The sequence below is a fragment of the Nematolebias whitei genome, chromosome 3 (genome assembly GCF_014905685.2).
Source record: "Nematolebias whitei isolate Nwh7 chromosome 3, NemWhi1, whole genome shotgun sequence".
Lineage (NCBI taxonomy): Eukaryota > Metazoa > Chordata > Actinopteri > Cyprinodontiformes > Rivulidae > Nematolebias > Nematolebias whitei.
In genome coordinates, this window is record NC_056500.1 from 9,520,316 (window position 1) to 9,544,124 (window position 23,809).

At 40.6% G+C, this 23,809-nt stretch overlaps 2 protein-coding genes across 3 annotated transcripts in view; one reads left to right on the plus strand and one right to left on the minus strand.

Annotated features, from left to right (window-relative positions):
- The window catches only part of LOC119430540 (ras-related protein Rab-3A), a 21,900-nt gene extending 18,800 nt beyond the window's left edge, over positions 1-3,100 (plus strand). Inside the window, exons 4-5 of the mRNA XM_037697964.1 lie at positions 323-447; positions 2,535-3,100. Of these exons, the coding sequence (XP_037553892.1) occupies positions 323-447; positions 2,535-2,725 (316 nt within the window). The 3' untranslated portion in view covers positions 2,726-3,100. The remainder of the gene's footprint in view (positions 1-322; positions 448-2,534) is intronic.
- Positions 1-8,528, minus strand: part of jund (JunD proto-oncogene, AP-1 transcription factor subunit) — an 81,361-nt gene extending 72,833 nt beyond the window's left edge. Inside the window, exon 1 of one of the 2 annotated variants that reach the window (XM_037697963.1) lies at positions 7,708-8,528. In XM_037697963.1, the coding sequence (XP_037553891.1) occupies positions 7,708-8,367 (660 nt within the window). In that variant the 5' untranslated portion in view covers positions 8,368-8,528. Of the gene's footprint in view, positions 1-6,846 lie in introns of those variants that run through there. The other variant, XM_037697962.1, reaches the window with a different exon arrangement.
- Positions 8,529-23,809: the final 15,281 nt, after the last annotated feature.

Consider the following 23,809-nt stretch of genomic DNA (forward strand, 5'->3'; position numbering starts at 1 on the left):
TATGCAATATTTGTAAGTTGAATAAGTCAAAAATTCAGAGTTATGTAACATTAAGGAGTAGAATTTTATATTACATTTAGTTCAATTTAGCTACATTTATACTGTCTTACAGTTACATCTGGCCTTTGAGGGCAACCATTATGCTGATTTGGCCCTCAGTGGAAATGAGTTTGACACCCCTGATAAACGTTGGCTTCATCCCTTTTCTTAAGCTCTAGTTTGCAGTTAATCCGAATTTTATTCCAGGTCCTTATGTTTGAATTATATTCCCTCGTCTCCACGCAGCTTGCCTTTGCTTTGAGTTTCTAACTTTTGTTCCCAGGTCGACTCAGATTAAGACGTACTCGTGGGACAACGCCCAGGTGCTGCTCGTAGGAAACAAATGTGACATGGAGGATGAGCGGGTGGTGGGTGCAGACAGGGGCCGGCAGCTGTCCGAACATCTTGGTGAGTTCAAACACCTCAAACGTTTGATGGAAGCGTGCAAATTTTGCTCTGTTAGCGGTTTGTTTTATTATCCAGAACAGTTTTTTGTGTGTTCATCCCAAAATGACAACTCCTGTTAAATCTTATCACCCACAGCCGTACAATAATTGCATTTGTGTGTGTGTTCATTTGTCTGTGATCCAGTGGATAAGTTTAATGAAACGCTCAGAAACTGATCATTTGCTAAACATCTACAAATGATTAACGTTTGGAGTTGATCCCATTCAAGATGGCTGCCACAACTAATTAACCTTATGCACAAAATGACTATAACAATATATTTTACAGATGTTTTTTTTTTTAAGCTGCTCCCTTTGGGGTCACCACAGCGAGCGATCTCACACAAAAGATTTGGAAATTGCTTGACGTCGGATGCCTGACACAACCTGGGCTCAAACCTGCAACCTCAGAATTATAAGGCTGCGGCACTGAACAAAGCAGCCCCCAATCAATATAGTTTAAGCATATAGAGCTAAAGTCTATTGTGGTAGCAGCTGAGACTGATCCCCACCACATACTTTGAACGTCAACCGATAACACAAGACGTTTGTATAAAACAAATAAAACCGATATTCATTCAAGGAACACTAGTTGTATTCCTGGTCTGTTGGATTAAATCATGAGATTTTCTTCAGTCTCACAGGTTATTAAGTCTGAAGTTGTTTTATCATACTTTGAAGAAACATATTTGCTGAAGCTATGGGGATTTATTTATTTTTTGGTCACCTTGCAAGTTTAGTGCATTCTAGCTCAGTTTAAACAGTCAGAGAGAGCAATTAGGGAAACTGTGACAGTAAACTCATGAAACCAAATCAAGTATATGGTTTACAAAAATCCACCAACTCGCAGTAAACACAACCAGGAGAAGGTAATAAGCATGGTAGTCTTCTGAAACAGGCTTTGGAGGTGGAGCTGAAGCACAGCAGAGAGGGAGCGAGAGGAACCAGTTGTTAGTATTTGTTTAAAGTTTAAAGTCCACCTGCTTTTCATTGTTACTATTCATGCTAAAGGAGGTGGTGCAGCTTGAATAGTATGGATTACAGGGAGAGTGCTTGTGCAGGGGTGCCCAATACGTTGATTGCAATCTACTGGTCATCGCAAAGGCATTATGGGTAGATCAGATGGCTTTAAAAAATATAGACGTCAGGCTATCATCCATCCAAAGTATGAAATTTGTCACATGATTGACATACAGGGGAGACAGTCACAGCCCTCATTCTCTCAAATAAGGTCTCAGAGTGGAGATCTTTGGGGGAAATGTTTATATTTATCCATATTTTATCCCCCCCACCCCCCCACCCCCGGTGAAATTCTCTGTGTATGAAGTTGCAGCTGCAGTCAAAAGTTTTTCTGCACTAACATCAGTTGGCAAACAGCAAAGTGTTTTTTTGTGCTACTCACCATTTTTCAGCATGTAGGAGCGAAACTAATAAACTCCAGTTACAAAGAGACGTTCGTGTATTCACCAGTTTGGAGCAGACGCTGCATGCGCGATGAACGCAGCTCAGGGTTGCCAGATAAACTTAAAATGTCTTATTTATCCTCTTATTTTCTGTGCACATGTTCAACAAACACAACACACGCCTCATCTTAGAATATCTTTACTCAGCACATATGACAGTTCAGGTCAAAATACTAACATTTTAAAGCAGTAGTTCATAATTTCTTATCTGGCAACCCAACTGACATGGAAACTACAGCGTTTTTCGTGTAATCCCGCTCATTTTTTGTTTATTACCCCCAATAAATATCGAAAAAACACAAACGTTTCCAGAGGGTGTTCTGTGTAAAAGGGTACTTATAGTAGGTAGATCACTTTGACTTTGTCATTTTAAAAGTAGCTCGCATGCTGAAAAAGTGTGGGCACCCCTGGCCTATAGGGTTCTATTTGGAGCTCGTGTTGCATCAAAACTCAGGGAAAATAACTAGAATATGTCCTCTGTGGACCAATAATAACAGCAGCAGACTCTGTATCAACCTTTCCAGTGAAATTATTTTTGTCTGACCAAACAAGCCTCTCCGACCCTCTCTTCCTGCTTCTCCTCCAGGTTTTGAGTTCTTTGAGGCCAGCGCTAAGGACAACATCAACGTGAAGCAGACCTTTGAGCGGCTCGTCGACATCATCTGTGAAAAGATGTCTGAGAGCCTGGATGCTGGGGATCCTGCCATTACAGGGGCCAAACAGGGGCCCCAGCTGACAGAGCAGCCCGCCCCTCCTCACCAGGACTGTGCATGTTAAAGCTGACTCTTTACCTTAACTCTTTCCCTGCTTTTATTCCCCTCCTTCAGCTGAGCTCCAGGTCTTTGGATCCTTAGGTTATAACTTTTTCCACTTCTGCTCCTGCTTATTTTTGCCATTTCATCTGTTGACAATAAGAGCCAGGCTGAAAAGGGTGTGAAATGCTGTGAGATGCAAGCGGTCACACATTTTAGAAGCGTTTGCATCTGGTTTTTTTGCGTTAAAGGAGCTGAAGGTGTTATTTTTATCTGCAAAGGGTTGGTCTGATACCAAATCAATAAAACCAGAGCATTTCAGACTCTTTACAGCTTGAGTTCATGCAGATGGTTTCCCTGATCTTCTGTGCGATTTAACAGAAAAGATTTGACGGCGTGCATCCTCAGAGTGCCATTGAAATCCTTCCAAAGTTTTCAGGTCTTCGTTTCATGTCAAACAGATGTCTTGAAAAGATAAAAAACAAGAATTTGGTGACCAAGAAGACTAACGATCTCACCAAAATATACCCGAAATCAGCGTGATGCATTTCAAATACGGCATTCCATTGAGTTATTTCCCCTGTTTAAACTTGAAAGCTTCAGGAATTGACAAGCGTTTTGTTTTTAATTGCTCAGCGGTGCATTTTTAGTCTGCCTTTCTATTTTTTTTTAGCATCGTTTCAGCAAACTTTTATTTTGTATTCTTCAGTTTTCTTCTTTCCTAAGACGGTGAGGGAGTAAAGAAAATAAACAAGCTATAGCAAGGAGACAAAGAGCAAAAACATGAAGACATTTTATTTAATTATATTTATTTCAAATGTACATATAGATGTTGTGCAATATATACATATATGTAATATCTACAGGTATGCACATCTGGAAATACATTTTAAAGGTATGATATTCTAAGAGGAAAGTATTAAATTTAAAATTAAAGTTCTGTGTTGTAGAGTTTGTCTGGATCTGTGCAAGCGGCTCCTCCTCAGAGAGTAAATATATTTCCTCGTCTGTTTCTCCTTTTAATGTTGCAATTCAAAAATTGGACTTTGGGTTTAGAAAAATCCCCTGACAGCGTCTGAACCGTGCTCTTAGTTTTATCGTCTGAATCGGAGCTGGTAGCCAAGACCTTAGAAGAACACTTATTTCAGAATAAAGTGTTTGTGTCGCGAGAGTTTAGGCCAGAAATGAGCTTAAAATAAAATTATTTGCAAAGTCTTTTTTTTATTATTATTTGAGCTTTTAGCTTCTCATTGATAGAGTGATCCAATCTTGTCATCGCTCTTGTCATTACTTTTCTAAATTAACGTGAAAAATAAAAAAAAAGAATAATTAAAAATAAATTGTTTTTCAGATTTCAGTGACTGAACCACGCGCGTGCACAAAGGTTTGACGGATCTCATGTCACCTTTATCATACACACTAAAAACCACTGGGTTAAAAACAAACCTATTTACGACCCAGCGGGGGTCAGATTTGAACCGACGTCCCTGGATAGTTTTAACTCAGCAGGGTTAAGTTCCAGCTCAAAAAACGGGTTCAAATGCTCAATTTAAGCTACAAAAACATTTAGTGAAGAAGAATAATCCAAATTAGATAATTAAAACTTGGGTAAGTGCTCGATAGCTGGCGCTAACTGCTATTAGCATCAGCTAATAAGCACCAATGTTATTTTAAGGAACCAAACGAATTGTCTTTTTTGTGTAAAGTGAAGCTTTTCAGGTTAAAGCAGAGGTTCAGTTTGGTCAGCATCAGGTTTAAAATGGCAAACTGAAGAAGCTTTGTTCACTTTCACATCCGGCCTGCGTGAAAGAACTTCAGGCTGGTGAGTTATGTTCACCTGCAGTGAAGAAAGTCGATCAGTCATTTCTGGATGTTGGAGGAAACGGGTCAAACAAGCCGAGCTTCTTTGCTTCATGACAAACATCGCTCGTGCTTACGCTTCCTCGGTATTCCAGAGCAGCTTTACAGACTCTTACAGGCGTCGTTCGTTTGTGTGAAGTGTTTGCTCGGATAAATCAGATGTGCAGAGCGTGAAACAGCTGGAGACGGAGTTTAATATTGTGCTGTGGAGTGTTCCTCTCTTTATAAAGTCAACAACGTGGCCCCGCAGAAAGTACTCCTGTTTTATTACATTTTTTTAAAGCGAAAATTTATTTATTTAAAGTTTTTTTTTCTTATTTTGACCTAAGAGTGGTTTCCTGTTTCCACCTTGCAAAGTCAAAATGAAAGATTTGATCAGTTTTCTGTCTTTAGAGTTGTACTAGAACAAGTTATCGATGGGGAAAAGGCTTTGAACTCATTTCAACCTGAACGCCGTTGTCTCGGTGGGAGCAAAACGACAAATGCCTTTGGGAAAGACGATACACCGTATGTGCAAAGCACTATAAAATTTTAAAAGTACAAAATAATCAAGGAGCTTGTAAAGTTAGAACTGTTTTATTTTAAGATGTAAAAAATTCCAAGCAAATATTTGGTCTAAGTCTCGCAGAATGAACCTCCTGTCAAATTTCCGTGGTTTTAACGCTGTGCACATTTTACTTTTTACTGGTTGTGACTGTTTTCTTTTCTGTTTTGATAAGATCCAACTCTTACAAACAGTTCTCCTTTCCAACATGTCTTCCTCTCCATCTGTAAATACCTTTAAGTGTGGATTGTGTTGTACTGACTCAGGCTTGCATCAAATATCAAGGAAACAAAACAAGAGGAGAAAAATAAAATAAAATGAAGACCTGAAATCCCTAAAAGAGCCACGTTCTGCTGTAGCTGCGTTGATTTCCCGGCCTGCTTGTGAATGAATGTGTCACTCGGTTATGAAGCAGCTCACACTACAGTATAAACCATGAAAAGTGACGCCATCGAGCTAGGCGAAGGTTGTAGAGCTTCACCGAGCACGCAGAAAACATGCAACTTCTTTTTGGTCTTGTATCACTGCCTCCTCAGATCCTTTCAGTTTGGGCCATTAATGTGAGAGAATATGCTGTGGGTGTTTTTATCTGTACTTTGTGGTAAAACAATAAAAACATGCTCAAAAAAATTACTGTTCATTTTTTTTTAAATTCTCAATCCAAAGCTTTTAATTAGAGACGCATCAAAGGATGTACGTCTGAGCCAACTTGATTCAAGACGGCTGCCACAATTACTTGACCTTCAAAACGCTTTTAACGCAAATAATTTCATAGTTAGAGTTAAAACTGGTGATCTTAGTGTAAACTGTGGCACGAAAGGCGGAGAGCAATGTACATTTATTCCAGCAACACCACCTTCCTAGATTAGTTGAACATTAAAAGCTGTGCTTTCTGTTAAAGTGGATGTTGTCAGCACAAAATGTTTGCATGGCTCCATTTACACTTTGACATTCTCTTTTGCTGACCTATAACCATAAAACACTCTTGCCACAGCTAATTTCAAGTCACGCAGACGTTGTCTAAACACGCAGAAGGTTAAAAACAGGATTGTTTTCTCTGCGTAGTTTAAAAAAAATCACTGCCTTCATAATAAGAATATGAGTTGTTTATTTAATTTAAGCTGTTTTAACAGAGCATTTATTTAAAGAAACAAAAAAATCACCAGTTTCCATCCTGTTATCCAGCTGTGGTTGCTGCAACTTCGAGTTTGACCAGCAGAGGGCGCCAGACACCAGGTTTAAAGATGGAAGCAGCTTTTTTTTAAATTTATTTATTTACTGTAGATGGAAGCAGCTTTTTTTATTTATTTATTTACTGTAGATGGAAGCAGCTTTGCACCCTGACTAAAGAAATGTGGTCAGAAATATCAGTGACGTCACAAACGATGTGTTATAATGAAAATATAAGATGTATGCCTAAAAGCTCTGATATATTTAACAGAACCACGTGGCATCCGTTTTTCTCAAACATCTGCTTTAAGCCACATGCACACAAATATGCCAGTGGCAATAACCAGAGGAAACTTGTGTATTTTTATTTTTTTTTTAATTGCCGAGCAGCATTTAATTCAGAACACAACGGCATAAAGCCAAAGAACTGTCAGGCTACAGGTGAAAGCAACAGTGTGCAACAGAAAGGTTAAAAACAAGAGCACGCTGAAATAGTGACACGGTTTAGAAAACAACAACAACAAAAAAGACAAAAACACAAAGTTTGATAATAAACACTGAATAACTGGTGCCCTTTGACCCCGAGCTGCAAGCAACATTCGAGTTTGTCAAAAACATGCAAATCTTTGCCTACAGAAACAGAGTAAATAGGTTACATGTGGATATTATGTCAAACATGTCACATGTGAGTGTAAATGCACTGTATTTCTTTACAGCCACCTCCTTGTACGCTGTGTTATGAACGTGCATAATCTTGTAGGGATTGTGTCTGTTTGGTCCAGCTTTGAGATTGCACGCACAGTCAGTAAACATTTTTACAGGAGAAAATCTGGAAATGCGTCTCATAATGTCATCAAGTGTATTTTTCTCCCAACAGCAAACGCACATACGAGGTAGAGCAGGATTAAAAATATCCAACATACTGAAGGCAACTGTTCTTTTTTTTTCTAATACAGTACATCAGTTGCTGATTTCTGTAAAAAATCCTCTGGAGAACAGTGATTTGTGGATAAATAATACAGATAATAACGATTCATCATTAGCCGATGACACTGCCAGAGTCCCAATATTCAGATTGTTGAATAATGTTCTGCCACATCTGTTTACATATCAACAATCCTGATGACGTTTTAAAAAAGCTGATTAGTAACGTAGAGTCTGGCCGACGTGGCTTGGCATTCATCCTGCAGAATGGCTCACCTCCAGGCTGCACTACCTTTAGATAAAGCAGCATGAAGAAAGTCTGTGGAGCTTATCTGCTGGTCGGTGGTCCGGCTGGAGGTCTAGTGCACCTGGACTTCGTGTGGCAGCAGCTGGCAGCCGCTGCTGACGTGGGTCAGGACTTTCTGCTTCAGCTGGTTCACCTGCTCCCGCAGCAGGCTGGCCGTGGACGTCAGGTCGGTGTTCTGGCTCTTCAGCGTTTTCACCTTGTCCTCCAGCCTGGAGATCCGCTCCAGTTTGCGCCGCCGACACTTGGAGGCTGCGATCCTGTTCCTGAGCCGCTTCCGCTCGGCTTTGATGCGCTCCTGCGTGTCCATGTCCACGGGGGACAGCGGCGGGCTGTCCCCGAAGCTCTGCACGTCGGGGACGGTCTGAGGCTCCTCCTTCTGGGGCTCGGGCTGCTGCAGCGCGGCTGCTCCCAGGTGGTGCGACGGCGGAGGCGGGAACGGGACCGTGTCCGTGGAGTAGTTGACCGTGGTCACCAGCGGGCCGCTTCCGTAACTGTTCAGGTTCGTGTAAACCGGCAGGTCCGGCTGCACGGGGACCGGAGCCACGTTAGCGCCGAGGTCCAGGCTGTTGCTCGTCTGACCCGTCCCGCTCAGCTGGTTCTGCTTGTGCAGGTCCTCCAGCGCCTTCACGAAGCCCTCCGCGAACTCCTGCTCATCCGTCACCGTCTTCGGGTAGAGGAACTGGGAGCTGGTCGGCGTCGTGGTGACCATCCCGTTGGACTGGATGATTAGCCGCTCCAGCTCCGGGGAGGCCAGCTTGAGCAGCCCCAGGTCCGGGGAGTTGAGGATGCTCTCAGCGTCGCGGAGGTGCGGTTTGAGCTCGGCGTCGTCCGCCAGGGTCAAGCTGATGTCCTTCTTCATCATTATTTCCACGTGTTGACGCTATCTCACAGCGACGTCCTGCCCATAACCTCAGAGAAACCGGCTGCGGTGCGAAAAACCTCCTGTTCCTGTTCCCGAGCACCGACGGAGGTTTCGCGCTGCCGAAACCGAGTGTTCGCTCGTGCGAACCGCCTCAGGCTTTTTTAGACTGCTACGTTCCATAGAGTTACGTCAGAGCACGCACGGTGGGCAGACGTTACGTTCTGGCTGAGCAGAGAAGAAGAAAAAGGAAGAGGTCTCACTCTGCTCTGTGTTTCAAAACCAGACCAATAAATGCATTTTTACTGACTTATTTTATTCTTCTGCGGCTGTTTTTTTTTTTTTCTTCCTTTTTTTCATTTGTTGTTGGTTTATGAAGATGACAATTCGGCATTGTCTACATTTGTAGTAAATTAAAAAAATATTTTTTGCATGTTATATCCTGATGCATGCTCAATAATCCAGGTAGAAAAATCCAAAAGAATTATATAGTTAGGGTCGGCTTGGGTTTCCTGAGCTGTCCCTTAGTTACGCTGCTAGCTTAGACTGCCGGAGGACAAACTGACCACATTTTTTTCACTCTACTACTGTCTTGACTTCCTCTGCTCAACCTGTTTTGTATTTGTAATTTTTTTTTTCTATCCTTGACATGTGTTTTTGTCTTTCAGGTACACCTGGACCTATATCTGGACCTACCATTCTGTGTTCATTTGTCTCTCCTTCCTGTCCTCTCAAACCAGCCGGTCAAAGCAGATGGCCGCTTGTCCTGAGCCTGGTTCTGCTGGAGGTTTCTTCCATTTAAAAAGGGAGTTTTTCCTTTCCACTGTTGCCATTGTGCTTGCTCAGGATGGGAGACTGCAACGAAGCCAAGATTCAACTTGTCTGCTGGATTCTATAGATAGAGAACTTCACTAATTGGCTTTTCTATGTATGTGAATGTTTCTGTAAAGTGCCCTGAGACAACTTTGTTGTGATTTGGCGCTATATAAATATACAGATTAGAATTGACAGTTTTAGAGTAACCTCTTCAAATCTAGCTAAAGTAACATTTCTAATAGTTTTGTTTATTTTATAAATCATAAATTTGCATTACTAAGACAGTCATAGGCACCAGGATCTCAACTGTGGACTATTGTTCTGCATCATTATCTTGGAAGTAAAATTTATGTTACTTTCATTCAGTTTTCTACCAGCAAAACATCCATTATCAGGCAAATGAAACAAAATACATGTAAACATATGATAGAAAAAAAAGCTAAACTAAAGTCACTAAATTTGATGTTGGTCAAAAATGAACGAGAGCTACAAAGGCATTGTGAAACGAGACCATCTCACTCTTGTCTTTCCTTTTCATCGGAAACTTTGGTTCATCCTATTGAGGGAAGGCTTTCTTGACACTTCAACCACAGGCTGACAGGTGGTGTTAGGGGTTTACCCAAAACACAACAAACATACCAATAACAAATACATCATCAACCACCCCAATCTGAAATTCAGTTGCTCAAACTACTATAAAAGTATTCATGCTGCCCTATACTCTCTCAAGGTCAAAAATGAACTGACTTTTTGCAGAGTTGTTCTTGTTTGAATAGACGATCTTTGGTCAGAGTTTTGTTGCCATGGAGAGGAGGAAAAGAGGACAAACACTGAGGAGCTAATGATGCCATGGTGAGTTTTGACTGTCCAAGTGTCTGAGCATATTTTCATGATCTTAAACAGAAAACAACTCCATGCAGATGAACAGTCTGTCAACTAAATAATCATAATTATTAATTCAGTTCAGGTTCAAACCAACTAACAACTAAAATTCAGTTCAGTTATTAAACAATCAATCAGCTTCATTATGCATAACATATAATATGGATACTTGTCTTTGTCTGGCTCATGATTCCACATGTAAAGATAATTTAATAAATAAACTTAAAAACATTGTGAAGTAATAAAAACAGAAAAGACTCATGGTATATTAAAACAAAAAAACATCACAGCAAGTAATGGGTGTCATTCTATGTGAGGCTCCGTTTAACGAGGACCCTGTTTAGGATGGTCAAGGCAGATGGAACAAATTAATTTTTGTACCTGTTCTTCTTTGTTATAGGATCCATCAATCTCCTCCCAGATGGCAGCAACTTGAATGATGATGCAGGAGATGGGATGAATCATAATCTTTCTGCCTTTTGCTCCAGAACCTGATTAAACGGTTGTGTGAGTTGCATTTCCTGATGTGCGATTATTTTACTAACCTGTTTGACAGCCCACAACAACTTGTTCCTGTCTCTGGACAGGAGCTGCTCATACCATGAGACCATGATAAAGGATGTAATACTTTCAACAGAGTCCTGTACATCAATTACTGTGTTTAGTGAGATGGAGATGAGGATACTGTCTGGCCTTTTTTTTTTTTTTTTTATGAACACAGATGACTAAGAGGTCAACATATTGTCAATAATTGTTTGAAGGTATTTAAAATCAGTCACCTTCTCCACTTCCTGCTCTTTGAGGATAAATGGCCAGAATGCAGGTCAGGTGCTAGCTGCTCCCAATTTACCTCTCAGGCAAAGTTCCCTGGTTTTACAGACATTAATATCCAGAAAACTGTGATACCAGACAGTTTATGAGTTGGTAGGAGTGTCTTTCAGACCAGCAGCCAGTGTCATATCATCAGCATATCTAATAAGTGAGAAGTCTGTTGTTATATCACAACTAATTTGTGTATAAGAATAGAAGTGGAGATAATACACAACCCTGTGGAACTCCAGTGTTCAGAGCTGTGCAACCCTATACAGTTTAGATATCAAGTTTAATATTATTCACGTGATTGGGACGGCACGGCATAACAAATTTATGAAAACAATACTTCAGACAGGCGTCACCAATATGTAGTTTTCTGTCAATAAGCTTACACTGTAACACACATCAAAAGAACTACACTACCCAGAAGCCAACAGTGCTTCCGAACGCTACTTTCTGGCACAATGGAGGGAAAGTTTTGCAGTGCAAAGTCTGAAGTAACAATCTATCCATTAAGTTCACATAACTAGGAGGAAAGTGCAAATAATCCTGAAGCTTCCTGAAGCTCAGTTATCCACGTGCACATGAACCTGGACGGGGCGTTGGGCTTCGTCGCTGCAGGCTAGGTCTGTTGAACCAGAACCAAGTCCGACTGGAACTGAGATGCTGTTCTGCAGAGCTGGTGAGTTAAATTTTGCAGTACTGTACAGTACATATATGTATGTTGTTAAAGTTATGTATTAGAACATTGCAAGAGTGTGGGAAGGGCTGATAAAGCCTTAATATTCATTCAACCTTTATTTAGACAGTATATATACACAAATACTACAATAAATATGGTGTTCCTACTTCCCGGTTTTTCACCCATCGTGGTGGTACGTGGAATGTGACCCTTTGTGATAATCAAGGGACTACTGCAGTCATAATTTAAAAAATGGGCTTAAAATTAATATATTACAGGACGTAACGTGTCACATTTTATTCAAAGATTGCATTTATATATTATTGTCCTGGAACTGAACAACTGAAAGAATGTAACACGTCTGTGTGTTCGGGGTTGACGCCGGCCCAGATATGACGGCTCACTTCTCCTTTGTGGCTTCAGGCAGGACGCCGTGTTTCTGGACATCAAACGTTTGGGGAAGTTAAATCTGGAACTGGTTTGATTTCAACATTTCCTCCGGTCAGTCGACGGGTTTTGGGTTTGATCTGGTCTAAGACCCAACAGCGATAACTGCAATTCCCCTCAAGAGTTTCTGTTTCACATTTCAGATTTTACAAATTCACTTTCCAGCTTTGAATCAACATTTAAATCGTTTTCACTTTAAATCGAAACATTAATTTTAAAGACTTTCGCTTACTTATTGGAAGCTTTTTGTTGGGTGCATTTTATGAGAGTGATTCCAAACCTTCTGACAGGTGTTGAATAAAGAACACACCCTTTTGCATACACTGGCTGTGCACACATACTTTAAATAGTAGTGAACTGATCCTTAGCTTGTACTGCACATTCCTCAAATAATAGGCGTTCCCTTAATTTATTCGTTTGTAATTCAATTCATTGTTTACCTCCTTTGTCGTGTGATTTGTGTTCTTGTATAAAACTGACATTTACAGAGCAGACACTGAACAAACGCTCACATCCTCCAGATGATCTATAGTCAAACACATGTGCCGTAACCGAGCGGTTGCTTTCATTCCTTCTCCAGCGTGTGGAGGAGGATTGTGCATCACAGGTAGGCCCCATTCATCACTGCAACGTGGAGGTGGATCACATGCTAGACCCTGTGATGTCATGTCTCTTAACACTGGCGGAAATGGAGGTGGTAATGTGTGTCGGGGGAAGAAGGGGGAGGTAACCAGCAGAGGAGAGATATTTTGGTCTAAAAGCTGTATATCCATGTAGAGGGAGTTGGGGGCGGGGAGTGAAGCTTTCAGGCTGTAGTTGGGAAAAGATGCTCGCTACACTCACAACATAATCTCTTTTTTTTCTTTAATTTGTAACAAATGACATAATTTTTCATTCAACCTTTATTTTAATCCCACTGAGACTCGGGGACTCTTACAAGCGAGACCTGATTTAAACAAAGAGTGATGACAACGGTGGACAATCATAAAAGAAAGCACACAAATCGAGAGCAGAAAACATGTCGAATGAGATTTATACATTTATTTTCCTATAAGGGATGTGTTTTTAATACAGCGTTTTAAGATCTGCAATGAAAAATTAATTAAATTCCCTCAGTCAGAATTAAATTACGCAACGTTCACTAATGTCTGTTGTGTAAGCCAACAATGTGGAACATTTAGGAAAAACGTTTGCAAAAACTGACATTCTGTTACTACATAACCATTAATGATACAGCTAAACGTTTATTTTTCACTCAACTTTGCTTTTAACGTATTTTCTATTCAGTTCTGAGAAAACACTTTAATCCACTCATCGTTGCTCATTATTCTGTTTCCAAGAAGCCAAATTCTAACAGTTTTTCCAAGATTTCTGAAAGCTTCTCAAAGCTTTTCTTCTGACCTTGGCTGCAGTTTTACCCAGTACTTGTACAGTATGAGATGGGGGCTGCGGTAGCTTGGTGGTCAGTGCTGTGATCTTGTAACCCTGAGGTTGTGGGTTCGAGCCCAGGTTGTGTCAGGAAAGGCAACCGGCATAAAACAATTGTCAAATCTTTCATGCGAGTTTGCTCGCTGTGGCAACACCTGAAGATGGGAGCAGCTGGAAGAACCTCACTTACTTGTACAGTTTCAGATATGGCTGGGTCGGTGTGCTGTGTCTCCAAAAGGCTTTTAGGGAACCGGACAAGTTGAAAGCGAAAGAAGAAGTGTCAGATCTTAAGGCCGGTTACAGCAGAACTTTATCTGAAAGTCATGTCGTAAAGAAGCGGGTTAACAAATCGTGCAAAGAGCTCACAAAGAACCTGAGAGATATTTTGTTATTCAGGTGAACAAATGTCTCAAATGTACAGTTACTATAGCAGGGCTATTCAACTGACGGCCCGTGGGCCACTTCCAGCCCGCGAGTGACTTCAGTCCGGCCCACCAATGAATTCATGAAGATTTTAATTATTTTTTGGGGAAGGGGGTGGGGGTTCTGGGTTTGGGTTCTGTTTATTGCATTTATGATTCAATGCAATGAAATAAACACATTTAAAAGGTAACAGATCATCGTAACGCTTGGTTTATTTACATAATGGCTTTAATTGCTGGATGTCTGACCCCTGAGCTGCTGGCTTTCAGTAACTGCCCCCAGAAACCATCTTAGCTCCCGCAAACTGGTTGGTCCACTTAAGAAGTTTACTGCTTGGTGGGGAAACAGTTTACTGGAACTCCTCGGACTGATGAAGCCCTCCGGATAGAGGGCGAAACGTCTTTATAAAAAGAAACTGTCCAGATCTCCTTGTTGGAGCTAAAATACTGTTTTTATTAGTTTAACTGTGTTTTCTTTGGTGATTTTCATAGACGCAATGAAAACAATTGGCCGTCCATCCATCCTTCCATCCATCCATCCATCCATCCATCCATCCATCCATCCATCCATCCATTTTCTTCCATTACTCTCTAGTCAGGTTATTGAGGCAGCATGTCAGGAGGGAAACCCAGATGTCTCTCCTCCCAGAAACACTCTTCAGCTCCTCCTGATGGATCCCATGACAATTCCAGGTCAGAGGTGATATAGTGTGTGTACCGGTACACTGTAATCGCTCCATCAAGTCCTGGCTCTGTTCCCAGTGAAACAAAACAAAAAAACAACTCTTTCAGCCAAAGAGAAACTAAAAGATCTTGAGAAAACCTGTTGAAATCATGTTCAAAACCGCTTTTTAAAGATTAAAACAACGTCTGGCTGCTGAGATCAAGAACTGAGCCACTCCCAGTGTATTCTGAATGAACAGTTAAAGCACAATGTTGACGAATTACGATTGCTAGTTCGAAATTGTTTTTTCCACTTAAGAAACATTTCTAAACTAAGAGGAATTGTATCACAGAAGGAACTTGAGATGATTGTTCATGCTTTTATTTAATCTCGGTTAGATTACTGTAATAGCATTTTAATGGGTCTGAACAAATCTTCCCTAGCTCGCCTTCAATCTGTGCAAAATGCTGCAGCGAGGCTGCTAACTGGAACCCACAGAAGAGCTCACATAACTCCTGTTCTGGCCTCCCTGCATTGGCTCCCTGTGCATTTCAGGAGTCATTTTAAAATTTTGGTCCTAACTTTTAGGGCACTTCATGGTCAGGCTCCCAAATATTTACTGGACCTTTTGAAGCCTCTATGTCCCATCAGGACTTTGAGATCTTCAAATCAAATGTTGCTGATGGTTCCGAGAACTTATTTTAAAACACGTGGAGACAGAGCATTCCAAGTGGTGGCCCCCAGGCTTTGGAACGCTCTCCCTCTGTCACTGCGCTGCTCAGATTCCATTGACTCTTTCAAAAATGATCTTAAGACTTATTTATTCAGACTGGCTTTTATTTAAATTTTATTTACTTTTACTTTGTGAAGCACTTTGTGATGTCATTGTCTGTGAAAGGTGCTATATAAATAAAGATGACTTACTTACTTACGAACATAAAGATGAGAGTAAACTAATTTAATTAAACCATTCTGAATTGTTTTATTATGCTTGCATTTTCATACAGAATGATCGATGTTGGTAAAGCAATGGGCATTTTAGGATAACATGATGTTTAGCATGGAGACTTGAACGTGTGGTCTTGGGACCACGGTGGCCCATAACTGGGGGAGTGCCACTCTGTAGACACAAGTGATAAAAATAAAACTACAACGGCAACTTTACATTGTTCTCGAAAAGAGTGCTCAGCAGGTAAAAAAATAAAAAAATATAAAGTACTAGCAGAATTCTGCTAAATCTTTAATGAAGGTTTATTACAACACTTAAATGTCCACCAGAATAAACAGTGAGACAAATTGTTGCTGCAGAGTTTTAAATGTGAGAAATCTTGAATTTTCTTGAGCAAGAAATCCTGTAAGACTTGTCATCCTGGTGTGTGAATTCAGACTGCACGTTACGGCATGTTGTAATGAGCAATCAGGAATGTTCGGCATCAAGTGGAAAAGATTCAACTTCCCTAAAGGAATTTATTGTATAGCGTTGCTGAGTGAGCAGCATGGCAGATGTGTTGTTTGTGTACAAACCTCATTAAAAACTAATAAAAAGACCTGTCACCTGTTTCTTTGGGTTTTTTTCAGGGAGTTTTTGTTGGAAGCAAATAAAGCTCAGCAGAAATGAAACCAAACATTGCGCAAGGTTTTAAAGACCGTACAGTTTATAAAGTGCCCTCTTGATCTTGTGTGTTACACTTGCAGTGACTTTTTATGTACGCTCAAAATAAAAGTGAAACTTCATCTTAGCTGTGCTCACCTTGGGCATGCAATCCTTCTGCATTTATAGAAATGTATTGTTCAGTCAGCAGGTGTTGTTAATGTGCCTCTTTCTTGGTTGTAATGGGGAAGTTTGTGCAACTACAGTTTCTGTTACTGTTGCATGTATTTCTGCTCGCCAACTGAAGGCGAAGAAGACAGAGTGGCTTCGTCTGCACCATTTGCAAAATATCTCGTGAACCAGATGCCAAGGCTTTTAATGAACCTTTCAGAAAGTAATGATTGGATATCCATCTACAAACATTTAAAGTTTTTTTGTTTGTTTGTTTGTTGTTGAGATGTTTCGTCCTTCAACCAAAGGACTTCATGAATCCAAGGAGCCACAAAAGTCTTAATCCCACAAGCAGCACACTCACATAGTGGACAAACCAGTTTGCTGGTGATACGATGGTTTCTGGATTATTGAGCATGAACTTTGATGTTTTGAACCACTTTGGCTATGGCTGCCTCAGAGGAGTCGACAGGGGAAAGGGCGGGCCCCAGAAACCATCTTATCACCAGCAAACTGGTTGGTCCATTATGTGAGTGTGCTGCTTGTGGGATTCAGTTTTGTGTGGCTCCTTGGATTCGTGTAGTCCTTTGGTTGAAGGATGAAATCCATCCATTATCTTTACCCGTTTATTCCATTTTGGGTCACGGGGGTCGCTGGTGCCCATGTCCAGCAATCACTGTGCGAGGGGCGGGGTACACCCTGGACGGGTCGCAAGTCCATCACAGGGCCACATAGAGACAAACGAGACAAACAACCATTCACTCTCTCACTCACACCTAGGGACAATTTAGAGTTACCAATCAGCCTAACATGCATGTTTTTGGACTGTGGGAGGAAACCGGAGTACCCGGAGAAAACCCACGCATGCACGGAGAGAACATGCAAACTCCACCCAGAAAGGCCCCTGGACCGGGGTTTGAACCAAGGACCTTCTCGCTGAGAGGCAGCAGCTCTACCAGTTGCGCCACCGTGCTGCCCTTGAAGGATGAAATGTCTCATAAAAAAAAACAACGAAATGTCCAGATGACCTGACTGAACTTTGTTGATTTTTTTTTTAAACCTGTATTATTGAGCATGAACTTTGACCTCTACAAATAAATAACCTTTGGACTCACCCCAATTAAAGATGGCCCCCAGAAACCACAACAAGAACCAGTGGCGGCTGGTGGAATTTCTACCGGGGGGGCTGTAACTCCAAAATAGACATCTACCAAAATATATATGTTCAAGACATTTGCATTCCTTTCCTGTGTAAACACAATAAATAAGGCACATTAACGATGACTGCCGTTAGAATTTTCCACGTCGCTTGAGGTGGTGGTCCATGCACTCCAATCCTCTCCTTTCTACACAGGACCCCGGCCGGCATCAACAAACCCAGTGTCGAATGCAGCGGGTCTCCCAACTATCCGCCTGATCAAAATTAATGCTGCGCCTCTTTTAAATGCGCTGCTGTCTGACAGCTAAATAATATTTCATACGTATTGGTTGTGTCACTGCACGATCTGTTCCGGGACAAACATAAAATAAAAGAAATTAATAAATAAATAAATCTATACCCGGACAGCGGGACCAGAAGCATGATCCATACAGTAAGCCTGTACTCATGGCGCTGGAGTGGTGCGCCCAAAATCTTCCTATCTCTTGTAACCAAGAGGAGCTAACTGCGCATGTACAACTTTTTAACAAGAGTCAATGGGCTAAGATTCTTGCGCCCCCAGGGCGGAAGAACGTCACCAATCAGAGACAACGTTTTTGAAAGCAACAACTTAACTCGTCATTAACTATAAAATATTTATCTTACACAACAACAAAAAAATATTTATATATATTTCAAAAATATTTTTATTTTATTATTTCTTTATTTTAAGTCTTCAATGTAATATTGTGAGAGGTGTGAGTGGTGGGGCGGCGCCCCTGCGCCCCCTATTGACCAGCTGCCACCGAGTCAGTTTTAAAGATACTGAGTTAAACTTTGGTGTGAAAACACATACTTTAACTGCTAACACATCACTTTACATAACGTTATTTTCAAGATTCAACCAAAAGAGTTCAAACTCTGTCATTTCTCCTCACGAACTGATCTCAGTTTAAAACTCTGGTATGGAAGGCAGTGGGCGATATGCATTCCTTCAAGAAATGCTACTGTTTTAACTTTTATTTAGTTGTTAATAAAGACAAAAACAAACAAAAACATATGAAGCATCTGCAGGCTTCAACAGTATACCAGGATGGTTGTTTGACACTGGCTCAGTTTTTGACCTCTAAGTGATTAGTCCATGTTGCATGATGGTTTCAAATTGTGTCACGTGTGCTGAACAATTTATAGTTCTAATAGAACGGGAATTTTCAGCTACATTTCAAGTTAAACACAATAAAAAAAACATAATAAAACTACGATGGGTGTTACTTTGAAGCGCACCTTTATGTTAAGTTAAAGTAAATTAAAGGTCACTTGAGGATTTATTCATTCATTTATTTGGCGTTTGTTATAGAAAATTTACGTTAAATACCGTATAATAATAATTAACCTTAAATATAAAATTCATATTATGTGTCTGTCCAGTGAACAAAATACTGTGCTCAAGGTGAGTGTGAAATAAGAATGAATCATGCATCTCATGGTTATCAACATAGAAACCTACATCTCATAATTGATATGTCTTGTCTAACTAGATTTTTGTTTTAATCTAAATAGAACGGAGTACATAAACAATCAGCTCGTTATCAGAAAACACGGGACACAGTGACTTTTATTCATGACCCATTTTTCTTGTCTTTCTTGAATCACATGTGAAAGAGCTATAAAGCGGGATTGGACTTTTTGTCATTTGCACCGCTCCTGCAGGCTGTGTGTATGACTGGTGCCAGTAAAATGGTTTATTGCAATAAACATATTTAAAGACCATTTTTGAAGACATCTTTGTATTAATTCACGTGTTTCTGTGCAAGTTTTATTTAGATTTCCACAACACGTTATAAAGTCAGGAGGGTGAAGGGATTTGATTGTCCTCGATAAGACGGGTCTGCGTTTCCCACAGAGCTGCTCCACTGGGCCGGATGACGCAGTTTCAAAGTGTGGGTGAAGTTCCACAGTGCCGGAGGATGTAGGAACCCCATGCGTGACAGAAAGGTGTGCGAGTGTGTGTAATGTTGGGTTTCTCCAAAACACACCTGAGCACATTCGTATATGCACAGAAAGCGTCTACGTCTTAACCACAAAACCTCAGCGGGCCCACATCTTTTCATCGTTAAACATTAGGTGTTGTGAGCCAACATGTGCAAACCTTGTTTTTATTTATTTATTATTTTAAAGACAGAATTGATGTTTTTCATTTCAGGCATAAAGGAACATTACAACCTTAAGATTACAGCACATTTATAGTTCTTACAAACATGTTTGGAAGTAACAGCTAAACATTCACAGTGAGAAATGTGTACGTCATTTACTTTACTTTTAATCAATATCAACATACTTTTGTCTTCAATGTAGATTTCTTAGCTGATCTGTGATTCTGCACAGACTGAAGTTTGTTTTGTATATCTGATGAATCTCTCGGGGAGGTTTCCAAACATTTTCCAGCTCAGATTTGAAACTGAGAAATGTAAATCATATTTCATGGAACATTTTGTTGCAGCCTCATCAACACTAAGGCTTTGGATTGATATCAAATTTTCTCACAAGACTACAAAGAATGCTTTTAATTTGACTTCATCGTGTTTACTTGTAATGTATTTACTGTTTACGAATGTTTGTGTTCATTATTGTGCTGGAAGATGAAGTAGTCTGACAAGAATGTGGGTGAACAACTGGTTTATCCCCCACATCCGAGTAGAAACTTAGCTGCTGCAGTGCTGTGGTGGCTCAGTGCTTTCTAGCATATACAGTATACACACACATACACACACACACACACACATATATATATATATATATATATATATATATATGCATATATTCCTGGGTATCCTTTGAGATCCTCCAATCACCAGACATGCGAATTAGATTAAATCGCTCTTAGATTGGCTGAAAATATGAATGCATCACATTATAAAAGCAATACTGTTAATTTGCATAAAGTTTATTGCTGTTTTATCAATGATTTATGTGGTTTTAGATATTAGGGTGACGAGGAAAACATCTCCCACTTTTATCGCACCACTTCTTGGAGTGTTAATTAATTTAAAAAATATTCAAATTCCTGTAATTCCTTCCATATACATACTTCTTTATTCAAGGATTCAAGGTTCTTTATTGTCATCAATATGTGGCACATGTGGTGGAACAAAATTAAACACACAGGGTCACAGTTACATCCATCAAAAGTATAAAATGTAAAAGAAAAACAGTAATAAGATCTAAGATATGACCTAAGAAAAATGTTAACTAAAAATACACTAAGCACTAGTAGCATAAAAACAAGATGTCGAACAGCAGCACGAACATGAGTCTGTGTGAGCAGATGTGCATATGTGTTCATATGAATGAACACAGCAACATGAAACAGATCAGCAGCAACATGAAACAGATCAGCAGCAACATGATGTGATTTTTCACAGTGATTATCCTGATTAGATATTCATGAGTCTAACAGCCTCAGGGTAGAAGCTGTTCCTCAGTCTAGAGGTTCTACACTTAATGCTCCTCAAACTCCTGCCTGAAGGTAGTGGGACAAAAAGTGTGTGTGCTGGGTGAGTGGGGTCCTTCATGATGCAGGTGGCCCTCTTCCTGCATCTGGAGGTGTAGATGTCTGTGATGGTGGGGAGGCTGACTCCAACAGGCTTCTGTGCAGCCTTCACCACTCTCTGCAAAGCTTTTCTTTCTGCAGCTGTGCAGCCTCCATGCCACACGTTGATGCTGGAGCACAGGATGCTCTCCACTGCACACCTGTAGAAGGAGGTGAGGACTGAACTTCCCAGACCAGCTCGTCTCATCCGCCCGAGGAATAGTCTCTTTACATGTATATGCCAAGTATACAATGCTTCAGAATTGTTTGCTTTGTGAACAACTCAGCAAACGTCAAAAACAAACGGTCTCCTTTGTAACCTGTTCGTCTGTTTAATAGTTCTAGATTCGATAATAGTATTTTTTTGGATTTATTCCTTATTTATTAAACTTCAGAGGATAAAATATAAAAAATAAAAAAAAACGTGCCAGATAATGAGCTCCATCTTTTTTCAGTCTTATTGAGCTCCAGCTTGCACTAACTTGTTGCCATGTTAGACATTATCGAGTTAACACCTTAACATGGGAGTAATGTTGAATGCTTTAGCTTTTTTAATTGAATACTGTTGTTTCCTTCTACCATGTTAGTGATTTACAGTAGCCTAGCGCACCTTTGGTAATTTTTATCATCTTAAAAAAAACACTCAAATCTGCTTTCAAATCTACTGCATTATAATATTCACTTTCCCAGTAAAAAAAAAAAAATCATTGTGGCCAGTGGGTGCTGTCAGCCTGAAATTGTTCAGTTTTCTTTCATGGCAATTTATGATAAAAGACTGAACTTAAATCAGAGGTCACTATTTCTTATGTGGTCTTTCTCTAAAGGGTGAGTAATGATGGCGCCGGTGTCTCTCTTCAGTCATATCTGAAGCAGTCTGGTAAAAATCTCGGGATGGTTTTAGACTCTGACTTCAAGTTTGACAAACAAATCAACTCTGTTCTGCAGAAAAGCTTCTTCCAACTCAGACAGGTAGCTAAGCTCAAGCCAGTGTTGTCCAGACCCGACCTTGAGGAACTAGTCCACGCCTTTGTCACGACCCGATTGGACTATTGCAACGCACTGTATGCTGGGATCAGCCAGGCCTCCATCTCACATCTTCAGCTCATCCAGAATGCTGCTGCTCGGCTTTTAACCGGAACTCGTAGGTCTGAACATATTACACCAGTTCTGTCTTCCCTTCACTGGCTCCCTGTTCGTACGAGGATAGTTTTTAAAATTCTTCTGTTGACCTTCAAATGCCTAAATGGCCTCGCACCCCTTTACCTCTCAGCTTCTGGAACCTTACGTTCCCTCTCGGGCACTGAGATCATCTGATCAGCTGCTTTTGGCTGTTCCAAAAACAAGACTGAAGCTCAGAGGAGGTCGGGCTTTTTCAGTCATGGGCCCCAAACTGTGGAACAACCTGCCCCCCAACATCAGGCAGGCCACCTCCCTTCCTCACTTCAAATCCCTGCTAAAAACACATCTGTTCTCTCAGGCATTTCATACAGTGTAAATTGATCTAGTGTTTTTTAATCTGTGACCCCATGTTTTAAATGCTTTTTATTAATTCTTCAGTTTTTATTATTAGTGTATTGTATATATATTATATATTTTTCTCTTTAATTTACTCATTGATTGTTGTTGTTAAGCACTTTGATAACAGGTTCTGTTTTAAATGTGCTCTACAAATAAAGTTGACTTGACTTTGGTGACTGTATCATACTCACATTTTCACAAACTACACCGTCTTAACTCAGCGGAACAAGACATGCCTCGGAGAGGGCAGGTTTTTTGAGGAAGATGGGCACAGCATGGGGAAAGACATTTCTGGGCAGGCAGGGATTAAATGAGCTTCCATAAATATGTTTGGCAGCTTGGTATACGTTGTGCCCAGCAGTAAAAATAGACCTTTTTCCCAAGGGAGTGATGACGTCTGCAGCCTGCCTGCATCACCAGCCACAAGTCAGCTTCATCCTCGTACTAGAGCAGAGACACAGTGTGTGTGTGTGTGTGTGTGTGTGTGTGTGTGGAGAGGGGAGCATCAGTGATCACCATGGCAACATGTGCAGAGTGACGCAGGTAAAAGCAATACAAAGAAGGAGAGGTAGCGATTGGCTGTCAAGTGCAGTGGCGTTTGTATGTGGAAGAGATGTGTGGGTGGTAGAGGAGGAAAACAGCAACCCAGCAGTAAGATTAGCTCTCGCACTGCAACACACACACACACACGCACACACACAGTCCAAGCCTGTTAGCATGGTTAAAATTCAGCCAAGAAATAAAATGATATATGATTTGCCTTGCTTCCCGAACACCGCCTTCAGAGTCAGTGGAAAATGGGATTATTTTCCTCTCTGTTGAACGCTGTCCTAGATATGTCTGAATGGAAGAGGTGCTTTTTTTCCTCTTACATGAGGAAAATATGCATCACATAAACCCAGAGCGACCACATATATTAAATTTAGGTGGAATAGAAATGGACTTTTGCAGCAATTTTCATTCTTTCTTGACATTGCAAAGGTTTTCTCCTTTTTAGTGTGGCTGACATCTTTCAGACACAAAACGTTCAATATTAGAGACGGTGCAAAGGTGCGTAATATTTTCATGTTTTATTTTGCACCGTGTTATTTGTAATAAAATGTCAAAATCAGCTTCAAATGGCCCCTCGTGTGTTAAAGCTTGAATCATGATGTGCAGAAATGTTTAAAGATGATCGTTTTGGAAAGAAAATTCCTAGTTGTTCACATCTGGTTGGTCTTGGGATCTTGGATACTGACCCCCCCCCCCCACACACACACACACACACACACACACACACACATC